Source organism: Fomitiporia mediterranea (assembly GCF_000271605.1).
Source record: "Fomitiporia mediterranea MF3/22 unplaced genomic scaffold FOMMEscaffold_5, whole genome shotgun sequence".
NCBI lineage: Eukaryota > Fungi > Basidiomycota > Agaricomycetes > Hymenochaetales > Hymenochaetaceae > Fomitiporia > Fomitiporia mediterranea.
Genome location: NW_006760390.1, coordinates 2976488 through 2995818, shown reverse-complemented (window position 1 = coordinate 2995818; position 19331 = coordinate 2976488). Strand labels below are relative to the sequence as shown.

At 45.8% G+C, this 19331-nt stretch overlaps 8 protein-coding genes across 8 annotated transcripts; 3 read left to right on the top strand and 5 right to left on the bottom strand.

Moving 5' to 3' along the window:
• Positions 1 to 1376: 1376 nt before the first annotated feature.
• Positions 1377 to 1692, top strand: FOMMEDRAFT_155573 (uncharacterized protein; the record flags this gene model as incomplete). Its single annotated transcript, XM_007265985.1, has 2 exons — positions 1377 to 1572; positions 1625 to 1692. The coding sequence occupies 2 exons, from the start codon at positions 1377 to 1379 to the stop codon at positions 1690 to 1692; spliced, it is 264 nt and encodes an 87-aa protein (XP_007266047.1).
• A 207-nt stretch (positions 1693 to 1899) lies between these two features.
• FOMMEDRAFT_107176 (uncharacterized protein) lies at positions 1900 to 4595 on the bottom strand. The gene is made up of 24 exons (XM_007265984.1): positions 4457 to 4595; positions 4366 to 4399; positions 4291 to 4315; positions 4175 to 4228; positions 4101 to 4114; positions 4016 to 4044; positions 3940 to 3965; positions 3837 to 3880; positions 3768 to 3777; positions 3693 to 3710; positions 3613 to 3638; positions 3531 to 3556; positions 3444 to 3478; positions 3366 to 3390; positions 3295 to 3306; positions 3221 to 3236; positions 3125 to 3164; positions 2948 to 3051; positions 2817 to 2876; positions 2733 to 2760; positions 2619 to 2676; positions 2536 to 2560; positions 2146 to 2473; positions 1900 to 2073 (listed from the first exon to the last, which is right to left on the bottom strand). Exons 1-24 carry the CDS (start codon positions 4506 to 4508, stop codon positions 2029 to 2031), a joined length of 1134 nt encoding a protein of 377 aa, XP_007266046.1. The 5' UTR covers positions 4509 to 4595; the 3' UTR covers positions 1900 to 2028.
• A 782-nt stretch (positions 4596 to 5377) lies between these two features.
• On the bottom strand, positions 5378 to 8009 carry FOMMEDRAFT_140398 (UPF0052-domain-containing protein; the record flags this gene model as incomplete). Its single annotated transcript, XM_007265983.1, has 12 exons — positions 5378 to 5603; positions 5666 to 5798; positions 5862 to 5916; positions 5974 to 6053; positions 6118 to 6235; positions 6287 to 6497; positions 6559 to 6615; positions 6671 to 6761; positions 6835 to 6904; positions 6957 to 7157; positions 7209 to 7507; positions 7936 to 8009. 12 exons carry the CDS (start codon positions 8007 to 8009, stop codon positions 5448 to 5450), a joined length of 1545 nt encoding a protein of 514 aa, XP_007266045.1. The 3' UTR covers positions 5378 to 5447.
• Positions 8010 to 8028: 19 nt separating this feature from the next.
• FOMMEDRAFT_107171 (beta-1,4-mannosyltransferase) lies at positions 8029 to 9928 on the top strand (the record flags this gene model as incomplete). The annotated part of the gene is made up of 8 exons (XM_007265982.1): positions 8029 to 8089; positions 8158 to 8345; positions 8409 to 8557; positions 8612 to 8701; positions 8752 to 8824; positions 8891 to 9365; positions 9425 to 9539; positions 9610 to 9928. The coding sequence occupies 8 exons, from the start codon at positions 8029 to 8031 to the stop codon at positions 9926 to 9928; spliced, it is 1470 nt and encodes a 489-aa protein (XP_007266044.1).
• Positions 9929 to 9975: 47 nt separating this feature from the next.
• FOMMEDRAFT_107169 (Shwachman-Bodian-diamond syndrome protein) lies at positions 9976 to 11185 on the bottom strand. The gene is made up of 6 exons (XM_007265981.1): positions 11121 to 11185; positions 11019 to 11070; positions 10911 to 10954; positions 10693 to 10822; positions 10256 to 10627; positions 9976 to 10181 (listed from the first exon to the last, which is right to left on the bottom strand). The coding sequence occupies exons 1-6, from the start codon at positions 11150 to 11152 to the stop codon at positions 10059 to 10061; spliced, it is 753 nt and encodes a 250-aa protein (XP_007266043.1). The 5' UTR covers positions 11153 to 11185; the 3' UTR covers positions 9976 to 10058.
• Positions 11186 to 11331: 146 nt separating this feature from the next.
• FOMMEDRAFT_122221 (BAR-domain-containing protein) lies at positions 11332 to 13461 on the top strand. The gene is made up of 9 exons (XM_007265980.1): positions 11332 to 11397; positions 11450 to 11490; positions 11544 to 11651; positions 11726 to 11991; positions 12080 to 12169; positions 12223 to 12356; positions 12430 to 12973; positions 13066 to 13180; positions 13246 to 13461. Exons 1-9 carry the CDS (start codon positions 11369 to 11371, stop codon positions 13266 to 13268), a joined length of 1350 nt encoding a protein of 449 aa, XP_007266042.1. The 5' UTR covers positions 11332 to 11368; the 3' UTR covers positions 13269 to 13461.
• Positions 13462 to 13999: 538 nt separating this feature from the next.
• On the bottom strand, positions 14000 to 16505 carry FOMMEDRAFT_107161 (DOT1-domain-containing protein). Its single transcript, XM_007265979.1, has 6 exons — positions 16007 to 16505; positions 15854 to 15950; positions 15719 to 15801; positions 15596 to 15660; positions 14797 to 15496; positions 14000 to 14727 (listed from the first exon to the last, which is right to left on the bottom strand). Exons 1-6 carry the CDS (start codon positions 16392 to 16394, stop codon positions 14441 to 14443), a joined length of 1620 nt encoding a protein of 539 aa, XP_007266041.1. The 5' UTR covers positions 16395 to 16505; the 3' UTR covers positions 14000 to 14440.
• A 742-nt stretch (positions 16506 to 17247) lies between these two features.
• FOMMEDRAFT_107159 (NAD-binding protein) lies at positions 17248 to 18766 on the bottom strand. The gene is made up of 5 exons (XM_007265978.1): positions 18380 to 18766; positions 18264 to 18327; positions 18005 to 18205; positions 17520 to 17947; positions 17248 to 17464 (listed from the first exon to the last, which is right to left on the bottom strand). Exons 1-5 carry the CDS (start codon positions 18758 to 18760, stop codon positions 17438 to 17440), a joined length of 1101 nt encoding a protein of 366 aa, XP_007266040.1. The 5' UTR covers positions 18761 to 18766; the 3' UTR covers positions 17248 to 17437.
• Between the last annotated feature and the right edge of the window lie 565 nt (positions 18767 to 19331).

The window sequence follows — 19331 nt, the reverse complement described above, 5'->3', positions numbered from 1 at the left end:
GACCATAGAATGATACAAAGAATGAAGGGGTGGTCAAAGGAATGGAATGATGAAGTAAGGAAGGGTAGTGGCAAGAGTCAGCACGCATATAGTCCATAGACAGCGCCCCCGAGGGACGGAAGTCCCGAGTTCCGGTACGGAAGGGTGCGGAACCCTCGGAACTGAAGGTACGAGAGCGGAGAACCGTAACAGTCTATAGACTATATGTGTGCTGACTCTTGTTACTACCCTTCCTTACTTTATCATTCTATTCCTTTGACCACCCCTTTCTTTCTTTGTTCATTCTATAGTCTCTTACCCTTTGTCCATCCCTTCATTCTTTGTACCTTTATCTTTGACCTCTCCTTTCTTTCATTCTTTGTGGCTTATCATTCTTAGTAGTTTATGCTCCCTGAGTACTCTTGTGTAGTTTAGTATATATAGGTGTACAAGATCAGACTGGTCCTGTAGTCTTGATCTTGTCTACTCTAGGTAGTCCTGTACTCTTAGGCTCACTCTATATACTCTACTCTTGTCTCACTCTCTCTCTCTGCCTGTTCTGTGAGTTCCAACTATGTTCTAGTGCTTGCATTCTGTATTTCTGTTGTGTAGGATAGTTGTAGCCTGGGTCCCCTCACTGAGCCTTTGGGTCCCCTCTACACTGTTGCTAACACCTTAGTCTATGTAGTAAGCTGCTGACTACCATTACTGCTCTTTATGGTTCCTAACTCAGATGCCAGACTTGATCACAATTGTCCTTATAGACTGTAAGGTTCCCTTCTATTATCTCATGTAGATATTAAACACAAACATTATTTGCAGACATTCTCCAAATTTGTGTATTAGCACTTTACCAGCAAAGTAGGTAAACTGGCCTGCTAGATGTGCTCCTAACTGAGTTTGACAGATAGGAGACTTTCAATCTGCCTCAAAGTACTCCTAGCTGTAGATGCAGCAATTGGTCTTGGGATTTTTATTTACAACAGTTTGTTTGAAGGCAGTAAGACAATGAATCACTTCTTAATCTCAATCAAAAATAGACTGAAGTGTTCTCAGTTGCGGTCGGCCAGCTTACATCGAATCTGAATTATTGTGGCATTACCAGGGAGCCTCCAACGTGGCTGTCAATCATCTCATGGTGAGAACTAGAGGTCCAAAGATTTGCTACTACTAGGAACTAATGTAATGCAGGACTATTCCTCTAATGTACGGAATACTTTTGCTTTTTCTGGCCCTCTTCAAGGCAGCAGAGTACTGGAGAATGTCATCCGGTTTCAAAGGCTTTCACCTTGTCAAAGTCCTTATTGAAGACCAGGTTCTGTATTATAGCTTGTAAGTGGATTCACTGTACAAAATTTATCAACTCAAGGTGCTGTAGTGTGATATTTTGTGCCATGATGCAGATAGTGGATAGCCGAGTTGTGGATATCAACCCTTTCGTTGCACTTGTTCTGAGTGCAATCGGAATTCCAACGCTTCTCTGCATTCTCGGGAGCCATCTGCTTGTCAATCTCAAGGAAGCAGGCGAGAGAGGAGTGAACGAAGGAACTAATTACAGATCGAGGACCGTCAGCGACATTGAATTTGCCGAAGGTATATCTACATACTACGTCTTCTTGTTTAGACCCTCGCTGAGTCATTTTAGGTGCCCCTGCTGCCGTGGGCTCGAATGAGGAGGGCACGGCCAGCGCGGCAGCGTTTGACGAGGCGTGATTGTTCCCCATCTAAGCCGGACACCATCGAGAAATGTTATTTATTGATTAGATCCCTGGTATTCGTTTGCTCTTCATTGCAAGCCCAATTCTTCAAGCTACTTATTTATTTTGTGGTCTGGCATACTCGCCACTTCCGATGTGCTCCTGTTGTTAAAGATGGCGGAACACATGCCTTCTAGAAGTGTACCAAACTGTGATTTTCATTCGCGTCGTATTCTATCACATTTAGATCATGTCGAAGATTAATCTCGTTCCATCCGAAGTGTCCGAGCACGCTAATACCTAATCCAAGTCCATACATAATACAAGATATGATGCCATCAAATCCGCGTGGCTATGAATCGAAAGTCACGACTTTCTGCGGGGCTTCTCTCCCTCCCTATCGTGTCAAATCCACACGTTAGTTATGTGGAACAGAAAATACTCATCAATCAATCAAAGTAGAACGTACCAGTTCCAAATCCCTTTCCTCATCCTCGAGCCCGACCTCCCCGGGTGTACTAACACTCACATCCAACAACTCATCCTTCTGCATCTCACTCCTATGTATTCGATGTATCTCCGAGTTCAAACCCGGAACACTCGTACTATCCGCACTTCCTTGCGAACGGATATTACTGCGCCAGGTTCCTCGAAGATCGCTTAGCTCAACTGGGTCTGTCCGTCGGCTTAAGCCTGACCCAAATTGTGGTGTGGGTATGGAACGCGAGGAGGGGGTGGCGATAGAGAGGGAGTCGCTTTCGTAACCTCTACCACGGAGAGCTTGTCGAGTATTCAGTCTATTAAAATCATTTCGAAGCCATTATTTTGTCAGTTAGTGTGAATTACTAGTGGTTCTTACGTTGCGAGTAGAGAATTTGCGTAAACTATCCGTTAAATTTGTTAGTGAGGGCTGATCTTAGACAGAAATCTCTGCGAACGCACGTTTCCCAATGCAAAAGTCTACGGCAAGGAAGTAGAACGAGCCGGGGATAGTCTTGAACTAATGTTTAAAGCAAGGTGGTTAGTGGTTTTTTAATCGAGAAATGAGATCCATACCAGAACGACCTCGACAATTGCAACCACGCTTCATAAAGTAACTCAATATCGACAGGAGTTCCTCAGACGAGCAAATCGACGTACGATGTAAGGAGACACCGATTAACCGCATATATCATCAACGTATTAAGCAAGGCATTCGTCCTGCGAGGAAAGTCAACCATGTCAAACACTGCACCACCTAAGCGATCGAACCTGAGTAGCATAACACATACCCTCGGAAACCCGATTTTACACTATGTAAGAAATAACACAGTGAAATTGCAATGAGTACGTCAGGGAAGACAGCAGTAATGGCGAAGGGGAGGGCAGCATTGAGCTATTCGGGATTCAGTAGGAGGAACATTAGATCAAACTATGTAACAACTATCGTTGGTGCGGGATTTACTCACCGTGATGGTCGGTAGCTTGCTGAGTTCTTTTAGAATAAGCCTGTTGGAACCCATCAATTTAGAAATAAAGTTTGTCGAGGTAAATAGGCTGCGGACATTTTGATAACGGTTTCTGAAAATGACAGGCACTGTAAGTCAGGCAACAAAACGACCGAGGAAAACAAACTAACCTAGGCCAAAAGCTAGTCGTCAAATATGTATCAGCACTCAATAAATCATTCGGAATGGTGGCTCAGCATACCAAGATGTGCGAGTACAGTAACCATCTGAAGAGCCAACTTAAGCCATTTAGACAATCAAATGCTGGGAGTTGACTCACAATAAGGATTGACAGCCACCACATGCTGTTGGATACTGCATATAGAATTACTAGGATTCTCATATAGATATCTTGTGCGAAACTCACGGATGTGCACCCTGACTGCAAAGAATCTGACAACAGTTATTTTCAGTTAATCGCTTGAATGAATTTAGACAAGAACACGCACAATTGTACTAACGTCGCGATGAGGACCTGCATACGTATAAACTTAACGAACTGGAAGCATCAAAATGAAGAAAAGCGCACATTACATAGGATTGACACCTGATAGCAAGTGTCAGCTTATTGTCCACACAGATCAAACATTGTGAAATAACTTGCATAGAGAGACCTGCAGATAGGAGAAATTCGATAAGAACACTAGCTAATGGTAACGGAGCTGACTCTTACCAAGTGCCAATTCCAAGAGCCAGCGGATTTGCATATTGGCTAATCTACACAGATAGGCAAGGCGATTCGTGAGGAACTCTAGGGAGAATGACAATTCGCTTACGAGGTAATGATACATCGAATGGCAGACTTTCTGTTCAATCAGCTCACTGGAATAGCAATTTGTTAAAGCGACGCACCGAGAGCGACCTGCAAAGTTTCAAGTGCCCTTGATCACATGTTAAGCCCCTTTCATTCGCGCCCAAGGAATACCGCTCTGCTCACCATATCGTCGCAACCTGATCACAAATTCACTCTGTAAATACCATGTGGCGTTGTAGAAAGAACGCGGGACTCACAAGAAGTTTTAGGGTTGCTCTATCCTTTGGATAATACATATAATACAAATAGCTCTAGAAATTGGAGACCAAATAAGCAATTTTCGTTTGGTAAATATTTATTAGCCCAGCCTAACCTGCAGTGTCGTTATACCGTATAGACTACGCAATAATCAGCATAGAATATGGGCATTTGAGAATGTAAGCCTCACGCCATCGCGATCATCGCCCCTACATAGGCAATGCCTACACAATAGAAATACTTAACAAACTGGCTTGAATAACATTAGAACAACAACGTACCGAATGTCCCGCCGATGTCAAAATTCTCCCCAGCCGGAGCCTGAGACGCCATCGTCGACTTCCCTATACTATACGTGAAGGCGTCGTGGAAGCCAAAAAGCAAGGAGGGACACGGTACACGGCACTGCGGAGAAGGGACTGCGGGTAATAAGAGAGATAAAGAGCGTGACCCAACATGAGGTATGGACGCGGTAACATATACATATAGCACTAGCGATTGCGCGCGTCAGAACTTTACACGATTTGAGCGGCGGTGCGTAGAACAAAGTTCCGAGCCAGAAGAACTCCATTTCATCTGTAGCCCCGCATCAATGCACCCATATGTGTGCATGAGGGATAAACACAGGTAGGCAAACTGGGCCGAGTCGATCCCATATCCTCGGATCACGCGCCTATCTTAATTCAGCGTGCCGAGCAAGTATTATTGCCGTCGGAAGCAAAACTTCCCAGGTTTTCCTTGTGAAGGTCAGCCCGAAGGGACAAATCAGGAGATGCAGGAGTCCTGCAAAAGGAGAATCATTGTACCGGCTTCATCTTTGCCTTTTAGTTGAGGTATCCCCCAACTTGAGGGTCAACGTCCTTGAACTCGTTGCGCGAAATAAGCCATGCGTATCGATAAAAGGAGGCAGTGCCTCGTCAAAAAAGGGTAGATGGCTCGCTCAAATCGGACGAGACCTTCATCAAGAATTGATTCGGCAAAGATGAAATGAGCTGAGCATCCGCTTAATACGGGGAAGTCCGATGTTTGAGCGCATTTATTCTCCCTGCGGCTTGTCATTTAGTGTCCTGTCGCCGGACGTAGTAAGGTCCCCTTTGTCTTTCCACGAGGCTCGATCATCAATTATTTGGTTGAGGGATCGTATGCGCATACTTAGCGATGTCCTTTGATGAGATTGTAAGTGAAGATTAAATTTAGTCTCTGATAATCATGTGTCCATGGCTAGTCCATTAAGCGCCCTGCATGCTCCTGTATGTCTACTCACGGTTTTCCTCAGTCACAACAAATTTCTCTCCCTGCATCAGCCTCCCACTCGGTCATGATGAGCCGTAAAGCTGTTTTCACGCAGTCCGCATCATACACTGGGACGCCTTCCTTGTCAGCTGCGCCAAGTGTCGACTCCACTTGGATGCATCGTACACCTAGAGACTGATCATCGTGTAACGAAAGAGGTCAAAACGCGCCTCGGAGACCGTATGTGGAAAATTTACCGTAAGTTCTCCCACGTCAAGAGGTACCAATCCGCCTTTCAGATGCACAAGGTGCGTGACGAATGCCGAGATGGGGTACGACGTGTACGTGCCTTGGGATGCATAGTGCGTATTCAAAGTCCGGCAGATCGCTCTTTCAGTGCCGGCAAACCGTAAGTTTCATCAGGGTATACAAAAATCCCAGATCTAGACTCACTTGACGTATTCTACCGCCGTGTACCCAGTCGTCTCACGATCATTTCTCGAGTTCACTTCGGTAATGAGTATGCTAGATTGACTAGCTTCCAAATGATAGGCACACTACTCACGTAGGAGGATCTTCGCTTTGATACCCCGAGATCGCGCAATGGCGGAAGCGACGCCTTTCAAAGCCAGGCACGGAATAATGCTTCCGGGTAGACACAGATCTTAATTGGAGATAAAGAGACGCATGGAATGAGAATAAAACGGACCTTGTCCAGAGTGATCCACAGGAATAGACAAGGAGGTCTTTCGTCGCACACTGCGCAAGGAAATCCGGGTTGGGAGAGGGATGTATCTCGTGACCGTACGCGTTGATGTAGTACAAGCCTTGAATTTTGTAAACTCCTTTCAGAAATCATTGGAAATAAGAAGACTTACGCTGAATTCGAGACTCCAGATGAGCTTCATGTCCTTCGCTCTCCTTCGAAAAGACGAGGTTCGGAGTATGGCTTCGTTGCGGAATAGAATTGGACCCGAGCTCTACCTCTCCCAGATCTTCAATGGGCGAAGGAGTGAGCGAAAAGAATGAATTGTCTTCCTGCGCTGGATGCGAAATATTGCACTGGCCAACAATGCATCGGCCATTTTCCTAATTCGTGTGAAAGCAATCGTGAAATATATATTGTGCAGCAAGGGAAAGGGCTCCGTACCAGCTCAACTGCGATGGTAACTGTATGATTGGTTACCAGAACGGGTAAAATATTTGCCTAATAAACTCCGTCATTCATTGAATTTTCTACAAGAGTTCAACCAGAATCACACCTGACTGTTGGTAATTGAGGAGAACAAGAACACAGCAGAAGGCAAGGAACGGAAGAAGATTCGAGCCGCGGCAAGAAAATAGTTGCCGACACTAAAAGAACACATACGCATACCATAAGTTCAGCCAAGCAATTTTCAAAAAACCTTGTTCAAGTAATACGTACCTGCCGTTCCTGAACGAAAAGTTCTTCTGAGCCCGGCGCAAGACCTCACTCTCAAAATAGACCAAAAATCCTAGTAATAGAACTTCAGGACGATAGAATAGGATAGAAGCAAGGTACACGACCTCGTATGACTTCTTTCCTGTCGGGCGGTATACCAGCCCATAGGGAACTCCGTCCCTCAACGATGTCGCGCCATTCGTCACGAGCCTCACGTTCACTCACTTGAGCGGGAAGGCGATATGCCAAAAGGTTGCGTATACGATCTAAAGGAGAGCCTTCCAGCGAAGAAGGTATAAGTCGGACCAGCCGAGACCTCAGATCACCTGGAAAAGTGGCGTTATTAAAGTATGAACGGAACATGTTTGGATTCTTACCAATGGACGGACCACCGAGAACGCGGATAATCTCACTCGACGAACCACCGTCATCCGATACAGGAAGAACGTAGCACGCATCTCCAAATACAGAGCAGATTGAGTTACCTCCAGTGCCACCTGAAATGACTAGAAAGGACGGAGTGCATGAAGTTTCGTGCTTTAATGTACTTGGTGCGATTATTGTGTTTGGCGACGACAGAGCAGTATCAGGAGGAGCAGGAAATCCACGTGGCCGTATCTCCAGTGGCGGTGTATCAGTCTGATGCACTGGAAGGTCGAACACAGAGGAGCCCGGACTGTCGTCAATTTTGGGTGTTGCCAGTGTTGATGATGCAGTAGAGTTTGGTGTGTTCAAGAACGTCGAAGTGACCTTGTCATCAGTGCTTGTGCGAGGCTTCATAGGCATAAAGCAGGTATTTTGCAGACAAGATCCTGAGTTCTGTGGCGATTTCAATGTTGTTCAGTACTCGGCGAGACCATTTAACGCATACGGGGATAACTTTGCGAACATATCAGGCTAAGTCAGACACTTGATTGAGTTGACGCGACTGTACGTGTAAGCACGTGGCATGCGCGTCACTTCATCATGCAGACTCCAGAGCACTTTGCTGCTCAATCACACGCTAATGGCAATGGCCTAAAATCTTAAGTGCACTATCTCAGATACAATATGCTGGACTATGAGCTTTCCATACGCATCTTATTGGCATTACTTGCCATATACTTCTTCCGGAGATCATTCCAGCAAAGGGAGAAAGCAGCACTCCGCTGCGTCGCAGTCCTCGTCCTAGGCGACATTGGACGAAGTCCACGTATGATGTATCACGCTGAGAGTTTTGCGAATGCGCACTTTCAGACGTATTTGGTGGGCTATTCAGGTACGTTCTAAACCATCATCATGGACAAGTAGTCTTCTGACCAGGTGATTTCTTAATACGATAATAAGGCTCGAAACCAATACCCTCGTTGGAGCGATTGAACGTGGAATTTGTCCACCTTGCTGAGACGCCAAGTCTGTTCAAGGGACTCCCATTCCTTCTACTTGCACCTATCAAAATCGTTGTTCAAGTTTGCACGATTCTGAATGCCTTACTACGTGCCATCCCACATCCGCCGGAGTACATTATCGTGCAGGTTTGTAGTAATTTCGCCCAGTTCATCGAACTTATCTCTCATTTATGTATTACTTGAAGCTAGAACCCTCCAAGTATCCCTACTCTCGCGCTAGTGCAGCTTGTCTGCAAACTTCGGGGTAGCAAGCTTATTATTGATTGGCATAACCTTGGATATAGTATCCTAGCACTGAAACTAGGCGAAAAGCATATTCTCGTAAAAATTGCTAAGAAGTAAGTGTTTGTTGATTATCTTTCTATGTGGATATTGATGGATCACATTTTCAGGTTTGAGAAGTTCTTTGGCCGATCAGCGCACATACATCTTTTCGTAACTAAAGTGATGCTGGATCATCTAGCCAAGGAATGGGAGTTGCAGTACGTTTGAAACGTCTTTGTCGTTCGCTATTTATGAATATTCTGCCCAGGGGGACTAAGACTGTCCTACATGACCGACCGCCGTCCTATTTTAAACGTGCTGAAGTCTTCGAGAGTCATGATGTAAATTGTCTTCCTCTCATAACAAGAAAAAAGACAAAATCAACTAACCAACTTTATTTACCTCAGCTTTTCAACAAATTAACACCCTCACTCTCCTCCCACACCCTCACCCAATTCTTCCCAAAATACACCTCTCCACGCTCAACGCCCTTCACTCAACTCTCCACACAGCCACACGCTTCATTCGATCCACTCACATTCGACTCCGAGCTCTCTAATCCATCCTCTCCCGGGTCAACGTTCGCGACTTTACGAGCTGACCGTCCAGCACTTGTCGTAAGCTCAACGTCATGGACGCCCGACGAAGATTTCGGGTTACTCCTCGATGCGTTGACGGAATACGAGAAATGCGCCAGAGAAATAAATTCTTCGGCTGACTCGAAGAAGAAGTTACCGAAGTTATTGGCTATCGTCACTGGCAAAGGTCCTCAAAAAGAATTCTATATGAATGAAGTTATGCGAAGGGAGAGAGAGGAGGGATGGAGGTGGGTGAGGTGTAGGAGTTTGTGGTTGGAGGCGGAGGATTACCCTATTTTACTAGGTATTTTTCTCATTTATTTTATTATGTGCGTGAAATACTGATGATTTTTGGATGTAAAGGCTCTGCAGATCTTGGTGTTTGTCTACACTCGAGTTCCTCGAATTTGGACCTTCCAATGAAAGTAGTTGATATGTTCGGATGTGGACTACCCGTCTGTGCACTCGACTTTCCTTGGTACGTCTCGAACATTCCTCCACTTCTCTCTTTTAAACAAGAAAGTTGGTCTCACGACCTCCTATGCTAGTCTATCCGAACTCGTCAAAAGCGGTCAAAACGGACACACCTTCCGAACTTCCTCTGAACTCACCAACCAACTCGCCGACCTCCTGTTAGGGTTCCCAGATGCCCAGGGCCTCGCGAACTTGCGTGCGTCGTTCACGCGTAGTATGACGTCCTCGACAGGGAGCTCCGAATACAGACATCATGAACATCACCATTCTCATCATTATCAAGATCGCGAGGAGGAAGAGCTGGGATGGTGCTCGTGGAGTGAGAATTGGAACTGCGTGTTGAAGCCTCTTGTTTTGAGTGATGTTGAGAGGGAGGAGACGCAAATGCGTTAACATAGAACTATGTTTAGTACTAATAGCATACACGCTTTTTCTCATGTGTTTATTGAGGATCTATACAATCGACGGGCTTCTTAACCTACAGTACAAGTACAAGCATGGTGATCACGAATAAGCACTGCCACTACGTAGCAGCGGGAGGAGGCGCGAAGACAGTTTGATCGACGACGTTTAATCGACCAAGTTTGCACTCCTTGTCTAGAAGCTCTTTGTACACGCGGAACTGAGCAGGGTCAATTTGCAGCGTCTGGATCGTCAAACGTGAACATCATCAGATCAGACAGTGTTCAGCGTATCTTATCAAGTAGTAAATGGACCTACAACTTCCCATAACTCATTTCTCTCCTCTGTATCCTCAACAACCTCCGCACCTTCTCTTATCCTCGCCTCAAGCTTCTCAACGTCAGCCGCAGGGATAGTCAAGCGTACACGCATTCTCGCGCGTTGCACTGGTAACCTCCCGCCCTGGAGTAACTTAATAGCTCCTAAGACTTGGCTCTTCGCATTCTTAGAGGGATCAACGCTAAACCCGACTTCCGATAGAGCCTTCTCGATGATGCCGAGAGAGTAAGGACGCTGCGTGGATGGATCGACGACGGATTCTGAGACTCGGTGCGCGATGTCCTTGCGGAGATTTGTGAGCTCGTGTTCGCGTTCTTTTTCACCGACTTGGAGGTCTCCATGTTTAAGGATCTACGTCCGTACGTAAGATGAGACTGAAACAACCCGGTAGCGGGAGGGTATGGTGGAACACACACCTCTTTGATGATATCGTCTTCTGAAGCCTTCCCGAAGGCTTTCTTGAGGTCGCCTGCTTTGGCTTGTTCGCCCTTGGAAACGTTCACGAACACGGCGCTGATTTGAAGGACGTCATCGAGGTTCGTTTCTCTATACCAAATTAACAAATAAGATGCATTCCATGAGGATGTCTGTCTCATCAACATGCAAGGAACAGAGATAAGAAGGGAGGACATACACGCCCTTGCGCCATTCTTGTACTTTATTCTTGTAGCATGCCACCTGTCTGCCACGATGAGCACGAGTATATGCGCATGTATGCGCTGAGTTGCATTGTGCGACTCACTTCGAAGCGCTTTCCGCCCTTCTTGAGGCGCACGACGGACACGTTGGTTAATCTAGAGTAGAGTTAGATGCGCATGGATAGCAACGACATTGACGAGCGTACTTGATCTGGTTTGAAGGTTGGTTGATCGGCATTGTGTCGATGTCTGAGTGAGTAGTAAGAGTGAGAGTAGTAAGAGTGAGAGAGTGAGATGAATCGAGTCGAAATATTACAATATTTGATGATCGCATAACTCCGGGCGGCTGTGCATCGCGTCCGCCAGCGTCTGTATGCGCCCGCGGCATCGTCTCTCTCATTCCCTCATCTCATCCTCAACATCTCTCCTCTCACCCGCCTCCTACTCGCCAGCCATGAAGGGTTTCACAAAGGCCATCAAGCGGTCAGCCATCTGCGTAAATCATGCATTGTATGTGCTCATGTTAGGAATGTAGGACGCCGCACATGGTGACCACAAAGGTCGGCATGTCCAAGAGTAAGCTCATACCATCGGCCCTTAAGGAAAACACGCTTAACGACTCGATGCAGAGTCGGCTGATCTGGAGTTCGATGACTACGAACGCAAATTCTCGACTATGGAAGACACAGTGGAGAAACTGCTCAAGGACTGCAAGAAGTTTAACGAGGCTGTCGTCAGTACGTGCACTCCTACCTCACTTGATCGGATCTACTACACCCTGTCCTGGCGATGCTAACCGCTCGAACTATAGACTTGTTCACCGCTGGCCAAGGGTTCTCCCAGCACTTCTGCCAATTATTCCACCCAATGGTCGGGGAGTATGACCTCATCGGCAAGAACCCAGATGCACAAGATACGATTCGCAACGTCGATGGATACCAACAACTCTTCGAGGAATTGCGAATGAGTATCACGCCGGAACTTGAACTCATCGAGTCTCGTATCGTCACACCGGTGAAGGAACTACAGACGATCATGAAGCAGATCCGAAAGAACATTACGAAGCGTAATCATAAGGTGAAATGCTTCATTTTATACCCTGTCTGCGCTGCCGTTTCATTAAGTCTAATTTACTAACTCATATTGTATTGTGATAAATGATTAGCTTGTTGATTACGACCGATTCAATAACTCTTTGACGAAACTACGCGACAAGAAAGAGAAATCACTCAGTGACGAGAAGAACTTGTTCAAGGTGAGCGATAAACGTGCATTTACTTCGCACTCCACTTACAATCGGAGTTATAGCTCGAACAAGACTTCGAGGTAGCGACAAACGAATATGAATACATCAACAACGCCATGAAGCAAGATCTTCCGCGCTTCATGGTGCTCTCCGCCCAATTCGTCGACCCTCTTTACAATTCCTTCTACTACATGCAGTACGTATCCACGAATCTTCCTCCCTTTCTTTGCACCTTCCCGAATCTTACGCCGTTCCAAATGAAAAATTAGATTGAACATCTTCTACATGCTCATGGAGAAAATGTCCACCTTCGCAGACGGGAAATATGACATCCAAATCCCAACAGCCCAAATCTCCGACGACTACGAAAACAGACGTTCAGACGCATGGCAACGCATCGAAGACATGAACATCACGAAACGTATCGTCAGTACAGCCAAGATGATGCAAAATCATCGACAGAACTCGGGCATGTCTTCTGGAACAGGGTCGAGTTTGGGAAGGTCGAACACTGCGATGTCGAGCTCTACTACGAGTTCCGCGGGGTTGGGAGTTGGGGGGAGGACGATGCCGCCTATGGCTAGGACGCCGAGTGCGAGTTCGTATGTTAAGAAGGCTCCTCCTCCACCGCCTTCGCTTGCTTCGTACGCTGCTGCCCCGCCTCCGTACACACCTTCGAGCAATGGTACTGCTGCGGCTGCGGCTGCAGCTGCAGCTACGAAGCGACCTCCACCTCCACCCCCACTTAAACCGAAACCGCGTGTTGAGCCACCGGTGCAATACGTCGTTGCGTTGTATGACTTTACCCCTCAGGTACGTCGAAGACGACAATTTGTCGTCATTTTTATTGAAAATGCTGACACTTGGAATTTAACTTTGATTATTTTTGATTTTGATTATCCTAGGCGGATGGAGACCTAGAGTTCCACGTAGGCGACCGCATCGAGGTCGTCAAACGCACAGCAAGTACCGAAGATTGGTGGACTGGCCGACTGAACGGACGGGAAGGTGTTTTCCCGGGTTCGTCTCTCTCCCTCGCAAAACACATCCATTTAAATTTAACCAAAATATCTGACTGCATTTAGGAAACTACGTACAAGAAGCCTAGCGAACAGTCAAACCGGACTGTACTCTCGTTATTCAACGAAACGATACCATCTTTCTCTCTCCTCTCCTCTCTTCTTTCCAACCCGTCGTCACCTCGGCCGAGTCTCCTTCAAACATTCGAACGGAACACATCCCAGCCAATATTCTTCTTCCCTTCGTCTTCCATAGTACATACATACAGACATACCACCTACTTATTCCCAATTCCACTCTTTCACAACCTTTCTTTTCTTTTTTCTTTTTCCTTTCGTGTTTACTCTCTCCATTCAAATTTCTCCTTTTCCTTCTCCTTCAAGGAGGGTAAGAACCAACGACTTTAAATTTCTACTATTAAGTAAGTAAGTAGGTAGATAGACAACGGCGTTGTCGTCTATCTACCTGAGCGTTATTGTCATTCTAAACTGCGGGGTATATATATATTTATTCGACGATTCAAATCCAACTTAATCTGATTTTTAAGAAAGAAAAAAAGTAAGATCCTCAGCAACCTGAAAAAACTTGAAAGTTCAAAAAACATTTTATTCAAATTTTAACCACAGCGATGTACATTAAGATCGAGTTACATACATACACTATCTACATTAGACACAACACTGGTAATACTAGTACTTCACGAGAGAAAAAGCAGGGAGAAATAAGAGAACAAGATATCAACAAAGTTAGAGTGAGAAACTGAGAGAGAATTTCCACTTTCGAGTCGAGAGTTGAGTAGAATGTGAGGTGTATAGTATCTACCAAGCCAGAAAGGAGTCAGTATCAGGCAAGTGAGAAAAGCATTCCAAGGTCAATGGGTATGAGTTCTGCTGAGACTGAAAGGAGGAAAACAGGACATCTAGTAAAACAGCACAAAAAATATATCACTGATCGATAAAGGAGAAAAAGGAGAAAAATACGTGAAAGAATAAGGAACAAGTGTGTGGATGCAGGACTGCTATTGAAGGAGAAGAGTTCCAAAGTCTGTGGATTGAGAAGGCTATGGTAGCGTCTGGGCTTGCCATTCTGTCTTTGATTGAATGGATGAGGTGAAAAGGGTGTGTGCAGAATGTTCGTCTGGAGCCCAGTGAAACTGAGAATAAGTAAGCTTAAACAACAAACGCATGAAAAAAATAAAGCCAGAGAAATATACAGAGCCCAAGATAAGGAGTGTCCCGGTCAATGGCGAGCCCGACGGACCTAACGACGTCCACGTCTCCTCTCCCCCCTCCTCAAACTCTCAAAAGCCTCCCGATTCTTCCTATACCCCTCCCGATTAACATGATGTATATAATACATCCCACTCCCCCCACTCCAACTAACAGTCCCCGAACGATAAGGACACGCAAAAACATCAAAAATCGCAGAGAGGTCGTCAAAGTTTCGTTCGGTGAGCATTTGATTTCCAGGAGGTGCGAACGGCTTGAGAGAGACTACCGTTGCGCCTTCTTTGAGGTCGAGGAATTTTGGTCGGAGGGAGGCGTTCACTATACGGAAGATTAATATGTTAGAGTTAGAGAGATTGATGAATGGGAAGGTGGGAAAAGAGGACGTACACTCTTCAGAAAAGACGTAATTATTAACAAGCACGACATCCGCCTTACCCATCAACTCATCAACCCTCGGACTCGCAGTCATATCCCCCTGACAAAGCTCGACCTTCCCAATATTAACGCCCCACATCCGACACCTCAATTTCACCTGCTCATGATGCTCATCCGCAATCTTCGCAGTATCTTCGCGCTCTTCAATGCCAAACGCCGTACAGCCGGTTTCTAGAGCAGCCTGGAGCACGACGTTCCCAACGCCAGACCCGAGATCTATAAGCAACGATTCGGAGTTGAGACCAGTTCGTTCGATGATATCGGTGACGAAGGCGGGTGTGAGTTCCCCATATACATTCGAGGAAAACGCTTCGTATTTCCTAAGTAGTCCCATCTTAGGCCCGATACAGCGTTGGTATGCTTCTTCAATTATACGAAGGACTACGCCTTGAGGGATGCCAGATGATGACCATGTATACGGAACCTTCCTAAGAATATTTTCACCCGACGAGTCTTCCTTAAGTTCAAGAATACATTTATTGATTTCCTTTAGCGACTGTGTAAACGTCGGTCCGTCTTTGCGATGTCGAGCTCTTATGAGCGTTTTCATAAGACTTCTGGAAGCAGGCGATCCGCGGGAGGGGGAAGTGAACGGAGGTGGAGTTGCATAATCGGTATCAGATGATATCGTGGTAAGCGTAGATGGTATTGACTCGAGAGAAGGTGCCACGTATGAGAATTGATTAACTGTGACGAAGAGTTCGGCCGGTTCTGGTGTTGCTTTAATGTCCTCGCCATCGTCGGAGTCGACGATACTATGAAGCGCATCTTCCGGAAAAGGTCCGAATAAATACCTGTGTTCAGGTGGTACAAAATCTGTAGAAGGCCTTAGCATAACAATTCATTCATGAAGAACAAGAGCTAAGAATCCCACCTTTTACAAAGGTACGGAGGGTATTCTCGATATCGAGTGTCGGATCGTAATGGTCAATGTCCTTCGGTCGGGCAAGTAAGAATCTGCAATAGAATTATAAGCATGTACCCAACTCGCGTCTTTTCACAAACTTACAATTCTTTCGCACCAGTCATAGGATACTCGAGTTCAACAGTGGGTAAACTCGACAGATCGTAAGAAAGGTCATTCGGGTCATTTGGATTCTTAAAGACTACAAAGGCTCTCAGTACTGATTAAAAGGAAGGAAAATAATACAAGGAAACATACGTGTTTTATATCTCCCCTGCTCAACGAGTTGTCGAACAACAAATTCACTACTCAACAGCTCATCGCCAACATTCCCATCCTCCACCGCCCACGTCACACGCTCCGTCTTCGCTCTCCGCGGTGGAACATACCCATCCGATTCACAAGCAGTCGTAGAACGAGAAGCACTTCCACTCCTCACCATTACAGGAGGCGTGAAGCTCTGATAAGTTCCTTTCTTCGGCGGGAGCGTCAAGTCCGTCAAAGCTCTTTTCTTTCTTCTCTTCACTTTACCACCAGAAGAAGCATCTGCTTTTCTCGATTTTCCAGGGGAAGAACCAGCTCGTTTGGTTCCAGACGACTTCCCACTGAGAGCGGGAGAGGACGCACGCGACGATTCTGCGGACATGGTCGAAATGCTGCTTGAGCGAGTCGACGCCTCCTTTATAACTTTTAAACGCTTAGGGGACGGCTCAGCTATTGAGGCATCTTCGACTGTGCCCGCAGGAAAAACGTTAGGTGGCATGTCCTCGGTTTCCCTAACGCGTCGAACAGGTACGGACGCGTCCGTGACGCAGTTTGCTTCTTGAGACGCGTCAATCGACATCTGTGATGACCTAGGAGATGAAAACGCGTCGCTAAACCTAGGTTTCTTCAGGGGACGCGTATCAGCTTCGTCGAAGGAGGAGGAAGAAGAAAGTGTCGAAAGCGAAGAGCACGTGCTGCTAGCCGATGACAGTGGCGTAGCGCGTTTCGGCGGAGAAGTCGAAGCATCTCGTGGTGGCGAGCGCGCCGGGGGCTTCTGGCTCCTTTGAGGAACCTTCACGACCTTGACCAAGATCTGCGCCGGAGCGGGAGCGCATTGTTTTCCTTTTGTGCTTGTTTTCCAGGAGGAAAGCAATGTCTTTTCGTATTCGGGAATCACCTCCTTGTTCGTACGAGCAAATAGGGACATTTTTGCGCCGACGAATGAACGCGGAGAGGGGAGTTAAGGAGGGTAATACAGCACTTAGGCTGCGGGGTAGTGTGAAAAAGAAAGACAAAGCGACGAGCACGGATAGCTCTGTGTTAGCAGTCACGTGGAATTACATCACATGGTAACTACTGCCCCTTTCAGACTTTCTTACACAGACAGCTCATTATTGTCGCCGTCAATCTGGGCCAATGCCAGCATACCTACGGCCCATTCTTAGGAGATTTGAATAAGGTTTTTGCGTATTGACGGGATGTGCGTATGACAGCAAATTCTATTCTGAAACATGCTTCCCGAATTTCATTTCATTTCGTAATGATCTACGCAGCGAGGCCGAGTAAGCGCTCATCTACTTTGACGCTCATCCATTTTACTGTATTTGCTCGAACCCTCTGAGAGCACAGTTGCACGGTTGATCTACAGACAAATATTACAGTCTCCGAAAGCTTACAGTATATTGATCTTCCGACAGCTTGGGTTCAGTTCTCTTTTTCTACTTGGAGGTGCTGCAAAAATAAAACATTAATGACGTTTGGATTGCATACTGCTTTAGGTACACACCTTTCCAGAATTGAATCCATCTAGGCCGGCAGATACACGCGGTGCGGCAACAAGCGAACTCCAGTCAAGCACCTCATATTGGCTACTGCCCTGTAATTTCTGTGCTTCATGCAGTGCACGAGCAGTGACCATATGTTGATATCCAAGGTCCGTCACGGGCATCGGCGAATTGAATTCCGTGGAAAGTGACCTGACATGTGAGGCATCCTTCAATGCCCCGTCAATAGCGAATCCCTTTGAACCATCGAACAGATCATTCGTCATCTTGTTTGCGTAGTTCAGTGTTATGGGCGAAGGGAACAATTCCTTGATTAAGCCGTGGACTGCAGGTGCTGTAACTCCGGATTTCTCGCCCAGAGTGAGAGCCTCTGCCATAACCTCCATAAATCCAAGAATCATTGAATTTCCAATGAGCTTTAGGGTGGGTGCTATTGAATAATTTAATATTCGGTCCCTTATGAAGGAGAGACGAAAAAATCGCTCACCCTTCTCAAGATTTCCACCGAGGTCGATAACTTTCCGCCCAATAGCAGGTACCAGAATATATGCTACTTCTTTCTTTGAACGATAATCTCCGGACATGACGAGAAGAAGCTGCGCTTTGTCAGCGGCAGCAGGTGCGCCGAATACTGGACAGGTTATGAGGTGGGTATGCGGAAATCCTGATATCATCTCGTCAAGTTCGCCTATAAATTCAGAAAACTATAAGTATGAAATATAGAAAGTCAAGGAGAAGTGAAATACCTGCGAGTGTTGGGTAGCATGTACTAGTCTCGACAAATGTTTTCGGTTTGTCGTGTTGAAAACCCTGCATATAGTCAGTACAATATTGTCAAGAACGACGGAATAGAGTGTCATACTGTCAATGCCTCTTTAAACTGTGAGAACACAGACTTTACAGCCGCGTCGTTTGCAAGATTAGTGAGAACAACATCGCATTCACGCGCTATCTGCATCGCACTGTCCGCAATAGTGACCTTGTCGGGTCCAAGTTCAGCAAGAAGTTTCTCAGATTTCGAGCGAGTCCTGTTGTAGACGAGCAGGGGAGACGCGCCCTTGGGGTGCGAATGACGGTCATTGGCAAGGTTCCGTGCCATGAAGTAGCCCATTGCGCCGAGGCCACAGAATCCGATCCGGACTGGAGGATGCTCGGGTGGAGGAGTCGCGGGGCGCGAATAGGGAATGTTCGGGTTCTCGTTAGGCCTGAGCATGTCACGACGGAGGTTCGAGCTGGAGTCCATGGCGGTGAGGGAACGGAGGAAGGAGTACGAAGAGGGATGAGAATGAGCAATCGATTCAAGCAGAGTGCATACATCGCGAAAAAGTCGCATTCCTTATATGGAATTTTAGACTTTGTAAAGCAAAATAAACATTGTATATGCATTATAAAGCAATATAAGCATTATATATACATTATAAAGTAACTGCAAGGTTTCCAGATGAATTGTAATGTCTAAATAAGACATATTAACACATTACAAGACAATATAAGTACTATGGATAAATATAATCTATAAAACTAATTATACTAACCTTGTATGACAAGCCAAAGTATTATGTTTACATTATATTTCTATTATAATTATAAAAACAGAGTGGTACTTACAATATAATAAAGTAATAACAACTATTGTTTACTTACAATTGTTATAAAATGGTTATTAATGTATACAATTATAAAAACATTCTTTTTGTAAAGTTATAATCTTAATAAATGTATAGCATTAATATACAACTTGATAGCAATCACAAAGCAAGTATGAGACAAGAAAAAAAAGTAATTACAAGATCTTTCTAATGATGTGCCCCTTG